The sequence below is a fragment of the Balaenoptera musculus genome, chromosome 3 (assembly GCF_009873245.2).
Source record: "Balaenoptera musculus isolate JJ_BM4_2016_0621 chromosome 3, mBalMus1.pri.v3, whole genome shotgun sequence".
Taxonomy (NCBI): domain Eukaryota; kingdom Metazoa; phylum Chordata; class Mammalia; order Artiodactyla; family Balaenopteridae; genus Balaenoptera; species Balaenoptera musculus.
In genome coordinates, this window is record NC_045787.1 from 11,703,780 (window position 1) to 11,710,933 (window position 7,154).

At 43.1% G+C, this 7,154-nt stretch overlaps 1 protein-coding gene across 1 annotated transcript in view; it reads right to left on the reverse strand.

The window, feature by feature from the left end:
• The window catches only part of DNAH5 (dynein axonemal heavy chain 5), a 213,525-nt gene extending 206,724 nt beyond the window's left edge, over positions 1-6,801 (reverse strand). Inside the window, exon 1 of the mRNA XM_036849308.1 lies at positions 6,719-6,801. Within this exon, the coding sequence (XP_036705203.1) occupies positions 6,719-6,775 (57 nt within the window). The 5' untranslated portion in view covers positions 6,776-6,801. The remainder of the gene's footprint in view (positions 1-6,718) is intronic.
• Positions 6,802-7,154: the final 353 nt, after the last annotated feature.

The following is a 7,154-nucleotide window of genomic DNA, read 5'->3' on the forward strand; positions in this document are numbered from 1 at the left end:
GGGCTGCCACTAATTGTAAGACTTTGCATCTGACATTTAACCATTCCAGGCTTCAGGTTCTGCAACTCCAAAATCAAAGTGTTGGACTATGCGACAGCTAAGCTCTGTTTCTTCTCTGGCATTTGGGCTGCTTCTCATTGGTTCAGAAGTTAAGACAGACAAGAGACTTGAGGGGTTTTTTTGGTTTTTTGTTTGTTTTCGTTCTTGGGATCTTTTGATTGGATCGGGAGGTGTCTGGGGTGAAACTTGAGATTTTAAAATGTGAATCCCAACAAAGACCCAATGCCATGTGCTTTCATAATACAGCTCTGTGACTTTTTCACATGACAAACCCATCCTTCCAATTTTTTTTAATACACTAACCTTTGCCTTTAACTCTGTAGAACCAAAGCCCAGGTCTACATGTTCATGTACATAAACTGTGCATGAACCACACACATTTCATTTTGGCTCCAGGTTAAAATCCCCAACTCCAACAGAGACCTTACTCTTGTCTGTAAAATGGGGATAAAAGTCCAAACTCGAAGGTATTTGCAAAGATTAAATTGGGTGTGGTTTGGGGATAATACTAAGGCAATCAGCGCATGAATTAAAACGGCACGACCGAGACTTTGACCCTGGACATCAAAATTCAGGTGACAAAAAAAAAAAAAAAATTCAGGTGACAAAACTTCTTAATCATGATATTTTAGTTGTACAAATGCTTAAACTCCCTCCACCATTAGAAAGCCCCGTCCTGTTGGCGGCATTGTTTCAGATCCAGGCCCACCCCACTCATGTCACTGGCAACGAGAAATGGATGGAGGATGGAGCTGTCGGGTCTAAGAAACCCTTTGTTGGCTGAGCAAGGACACCCTTGTCCCCAGCCCTCCTGAAGATGTCAGGGTACATTTTGCTCTCTTTGCCCCGGTTGCATTGCTAGCTATGGATCAGGAAGTCATCACTTGCTTACTGTGCTTAGGTTTAATTGTCACAAAAGCCCTAGGAAGCAGACATTATTATTTCCACACAAGGAAATCAGGACTATAGACCACAAACAACTTACCCAAGAGCACACTGCTAAGTAAGTGGCAGGGCTGGGCTTCAAGCCCTGGCATGTCTGCAGGGCCAGGCCAAGACATGGGGTGTCCCAGGCAACTAAGAAGTTTGCATCCATTCAAACTGATAGCCCACAAACATTCTCTAAATTCCACTCGTTATCTAGAGCACTCTTGGGAGGAGACCCCATATACACTGCATGGGTTATAGAAGGATTTGTGTACTCCACAAAGTTAACTGACACCACTTTCTGAATTACACTGGTAATATTTTAGTGCCCGGATGGACTGGTGCCCAGCCGGCTTCCAGCTGGCATGCTCTATGTCCAGCTCCCCTACCACACTACTGTGTCTCAGCAAATGGTAACTCCCCACCCCATCCTCGCCTCCTGAAGTGCCTAGGACTCAGGCTCCCTGCCTGGGTGGGCAGCCAGTAGGCTGGGCTCCCTGCTTCCCCCAACCTATTACTGGGCAATTTCACTTTTTATCTCTATCATACTGTTCACACCATGTCTTCATATGACACTTTTGCACAGCAAAGAGAGTGAGGCAAGGGATGGTTCTGCAGCCAAAAAATATGCATATATTTCTTTGTTGAAAAAAAAAAGTTTTTCTAGGCGATATGATTAGCCTAGTTGCAGATCTGAATTTAAGAAAGAGATCTGTTTTAATGTGAGTCTGTTGCATATTTTTGAGTGAATTTATTTCCATTTTTTTATTTGGGTGTTTTGTTCTCTCATGTGTATGTGTGCTTATAGCAATGTAACAAACATAGCAGGGGAGAGTATAACAGAGATTTAAATCCCCACTGGAGATCATTGTAAATAATGTGGAGTCTACAAATTACAATTGAAACTCCTTATCTTAAATCACCAAAGTAAATACTCTGAGACAGATTTCACTTTGGCTCTCAGTATCAATCTCAAGGCCAGAGATAATTAATCACCTGATGAAACAGTGCCAAAGAGACCAAGGACATGCGTTTGATCATCTTAAGCCAGTTAGCTTCACTTTATTCCATTTTCCCCAGCTGTGGATGAATCAGGGCAAACCCATGAGCAGAGGGAAAATTACTCCAAGTGTAGGCCTAAGCTAAAATGCCTGGTTATCGGTAAAAGATGCCTTTCTTTTTCTTTTTTTAAGAGAGATATCCAAATGGCCCAGGCTAGTTTAACTCACTTGTCTGATATATATATAACCTGATCCTTCTTGCCTCCTGAGAGGTAAAATAAAATAAATATCACCTGAATCTCATCATTCCTACAAGAGTATCAGCTCCACAGGGAGGGATATTTTCTATTTTGATTTTTGCAATATCTCCAGAGCCCAGAACAGTGCCTGGCACTTAGTAAAACCTCAACTGATATCTAATCCAGGGATGATTAACCAAGTTTATCATTTACAAGTCACTCTCAAGTAATTAAGGGCTGGTGCAAATTATTCTAGCTCCGTGTGAGTCCATGATTGCAGGCGCAGAATTCAGTCAACAAGCTCCTGGGTCTTCCATGCTGTTATGACTTCAGCATAAACCACCGCACGGAATTCCACCATTAGTATGGAGTATGGCTCTCCCTCAATTCACAGCAAATATAACTAACCTCACTTAGCCTCCATCCCATTTAAATGTGCTGAATTACAGAAACTGAGGGAAGCAGTTCTCCTACTCATTCCTACAAATGAAAGAGCCCTCTCCACAAAGTTAACCCAATTTCCACGTCTTTAAACAAAGAAAAGCCTCCCTTCTTGGCTTCCAGCATTTTCCCTTTAACCCACAGGGCCCCGTTTCCTCTCTGGGAGAGGCTCCTCTGTGATGCTTCCTGGACCACCAAACCTGCTCGTTAATTGGCTGGAAGAACCACAGTTTAGCAACTCTCAACTCCTAACTGTACTTTTCGCGTCTTAACTTGCCTTGCGTTTCATTTCTCCAGGTGAAGGGCCACAGCTGCAGAGGAAGCACCACACCTCCTTCCCACACGAACAGCACTTGAGCAAAGTGGTGCCTGGAAAGGAAGACACTCCACGCTGGCTAATCCACTCACAGCAGGTGCTACAGTGAAGCCCTCTTTTATTTAACAAGAGCGCCCTCCCCTTCACTCGCAAAGAGCTAGCACTTAAACGGAGAGGGCTCCGTCAATTTTCTTCTGTGCTGAAAGTAAGCTCTGGAACTTTGTGTATGTTTGCTGGAGCTTTCAGGGCCCCTAAATCTCCCCATTTACCAACTCCCTTATCGGTCATTCTTTCCAAGCAAATAAAAGATCCCTCTTTACCTTTCACTATATGTGGATTTTTCACCCAGGCAGACCCAAAACCTGCTAAAGGGGTATCCCATTCACCACAACCTTCTCTCCTCCCAGTATTACATTATCCAAACTCTAACTTAGAGCCCATTTTCTACACCCCAAATTTCTCTACCTGATCAAGACTTAGTGTGGGCCTTCACATGGCCATATATTCTATCTTCCCCCAGTCCTACACTGGTTTTACTCTAAAACCAGGAGTAAATTCTTGTAGAATTCCAAGAGTCCCCTCTGGCAGCAGGGACCATATAACTCAAGTGGTTTTTGCTCATCTGCTAAAAAGTACGTATATATAATGTCATCATTCACATTATATATGGCACAGGGGTGAAATTCCAAAACCTCCCTTGTTTATCACAATGAACCAGAGTGATTACAGCGGATGCTCATCAGAATCACCTGGGAACTTTAAAATGCTGATTCCTTTGCCTCCCAAGAAACTCTGACCCCTCTTGCCCGGCACGGGGACCTGGCATTGGTGTTTCTCAAAAGTTCCCCTGGCGACGATAGTGGCAGCCCAGCCTGAGAACGCCGCTCCAAAGGAAAGCATTTTATGACTTGATCATGATTGACTAGTGCTACCACGTCCTCACTTGAAGTAGGAACTCAATAAAGTCCAAGGGCATAAATCTGGGATCCCTGCCACTCTAGACCTTTTTTGTTTCTTGTTACTAGAGTTGTGCAAAAATTGACAGGAAGGGCAAGTTTCAGCTCAACCCCACGAGGCCCGGAAGTGCTCTTCCCCACTGTACCATGAAGCACAGCACCCGGCACAAAGCAGGCGTTCAACAGATACTCGTGGAATCGATAGGTCTGCACCTAGAGTCGCATCCTCCCGGGGTCTGGCTACGGTGTAAGTACGAGGTGGCCCCATGGGGCACTGACTCCTTCAGGTTCAGAAGCCCTCACCTGGGCACTAAAAAGCAGCACCTGCCCCCTCCCCACAGCTACATCCTAGAGCCATTCACCTCCCAGCGCTCCAGGGAAGTTGTTTTGACCTGTGCGTGTGACATGTGTTCAAAGGACCAAACATGTCTGGGCCTGATTAAGAGGATTCTGAAACCGGTTTGGCTATTTTGCCAAAGAATAACAACACTGACATCCTTTCAGCTTTCAAAACATATCTGAGAGCAAAGGTTCTTTCCTTGTCTTGGCTTCGACTGTGCACCCGCAGGGCAACAACGGCCCCTCCCTGGGGAGTTTCTCAGTAGGGGAATGAGCTGCCCTCTCTCCCCCGCCAGTCGCTAGCCCCCCTGCAAGAATCACTGTTTAGAGAAACCTAGCAATCTGAAATTCAAGGAGCAACAGTATTCTCTAGCATCAGTACATCAGTGGAAACATGAACGATATACACTCCAGCAGCAGGGAGAAAACCTGTCTCCATTTCAAAACTAGCTTTGCAATTAAGTGAATTTAGGTCAAGAGGACTGTCATAAATCTTTCAAGTGTTTTTTTTCTAAAGTTCAACAAAGTCAACCAGCAAAATTATATATTTCAGTTTAATTTTAGGGAAAGAAAGAAAAACAAAATCCGTTAAGTCTGGAATTCATGTCCATTGTATGCTTGGAAGTTGGTACTGAGCATTCTTCATCAAAGAGAAAAGCAAAAAAGAAGGCAGACATCATATCTGAGCCATATTTTTGTACATAACTGAGTCAATATATACAGAATTATTTCAAGCTTTCTCATTGAAAAGCATTTGTGTTTATTATACAGCAAAAAGGATATATGGCTTGACTTTTCTAAACCCAGAGAGCTTATGGTTTATTTGGATGTGTATTCTGAATACAGTCAATTATTATATTACAATAACCTAATTATAATATGGCATCATTACAGTAATATTTCCAGACTAAGGTTAAATATAGAGAGATTTACAGTTTGTATGTTAAGTGGTTTTGGATTCTTTCTCATTGATTATTTTAGATGACAAAGTTATAATTTAATAAATTGTCAAATCAATGCACTAAACAAAAAAATGTGTAATTATTTACATAATACACTGCAACAGTATTAAGGTAATTCTGTTAACGTCATACATCAGGGAGGTGAACAGAACCAGCATCCTAAATATATAGAAACTTCCAAAAAACATACACCCAGAAGGTCATTCGTGCCAAAAGAGAACCTAATTCATTAATTATACTTGAGATTTTATCAGCAGTTTTAATTTTTTAGACTTGGTACTGAAGCATGGAAAAGTGAAATGAAGAATTGGAAACACATTCAGACATGTGAAAAGTTTAATTCACTCGATTGCACAAGCATAAATTAAGGTGTGTTTAGTACCAGATTCTGTGTTACCAGAAGGCTGTTTAAAAATGAAGAAAGCATCATCCTTGTCCTCCAGGGACTCACAAGTAGACAAATGTCATTTCACTGCAGTGATGTGACGAGGGCTCTAGCCGCCAGAGGAGCAAAGCGCTGAGAGGGCCTAGGGAAGGGAGCCCCTGCCGCCTCCTCAAAGTGTCAGGGAGGCTTCTCAGAGGAGGCGACACTTGCATTCGGTCTTAAAGAATAAGTGTTTGCAGCCAAACAAGTTTCAGGGCTTGGCTGGAAGATGTTGACCTTGGGAAGGATGCGTCAGAATGGTGGGGCGAGGGGAAGTGGAGGGTGGCTGGTGGCAGAGTGCTTAGGAAATGCAGAGACAGCATTCCTGTGTCTTGTGGTGGAAAAGCAGGCTGCAAGAGTGGCCAGGATCACCTGGCTGCCGGGGACGCATAAAAGATACAGCGATCAAGCCCTGAGGAAGAAGCATGCCTCAATGTTGAGAACAGAGTTCTGGAGAACCCTCCATTTTCTTCTGACATTAATCAGCCGTGGAAGAGGCTCCAAACATCTCTTTATGCACCTGCGTAATCAAAAGCTGCTGATGAGTCCTAGGCTAGGGAAGCTCATTCTTCAATGTGACTCCAAAGGCACATCCTTGCATCTCATGATCTGTGACCACATTTCTGGGCCTTTAGAAGGCGGGGAAGGGTGTCATTTCAAAGGGCTTAGAAAACTTGCAGCCTAGAATCTGCCTTAATTATCTCTCATCACCAACAAAAGCTTACAGGTCTGGGAGAATGCAGTCACCAAAGCACTCTGAATGGGTTTTTTTCCAGCGGCAAGCATCATCTCAAAAGCTGAAGCCTGTATTTCTACAAGTAGTTCTAGTTTATGTGGCAACGTGCAGAGAAGCCTAAAGATGCACTCCCCTTTTTTTTTTAATTTGAAATATCAACATATAGCCTTATGGGCTATCCAAAAATTAGTAGACAAACTGTTTCTCACAAATTCATCTGAATATAACTTTGAACTTTTTTAAGGTATTTTTGCACACAGGTGCAAGAGATGATGATCTAAGACACACGTGCAAGCTTACAAACAGCAACTCCTTACCGTTAAAACACAGGTGATGCTCTGCTTCCAGAACTGTCTCCTACCGATCCTAAACATCACAGCAATCTGTTCAGCTTATGGACTCTTCCAGAATGATCTTCTAACCCCTGGGAGCCCTACTCATCATCCAACAGGCTTTCAAATGAAAAGTCCCTTGGAGGACCAGAAGTTCACGTTTACATGTCTAATTTGAAGATATTAGTCACCATATACACGGCATAAAAATTAAAAGTGCAACTATACTCTCCTTGTTTTCCTTCTACAGTCCCTCCCCTTTGCCCTCTCCTCTGTTCCAAAGCCTTGTGTTGTTAGGGTAATACTGTTTACCTGCTATTCAGTTTAACTGTGCCTCTCATTCATGTTTATCAACCAATCAAAGCATTTGAACTGCTGGGTTGCAACACAACCTCTGATGTTCATTTAATTCTATACACTG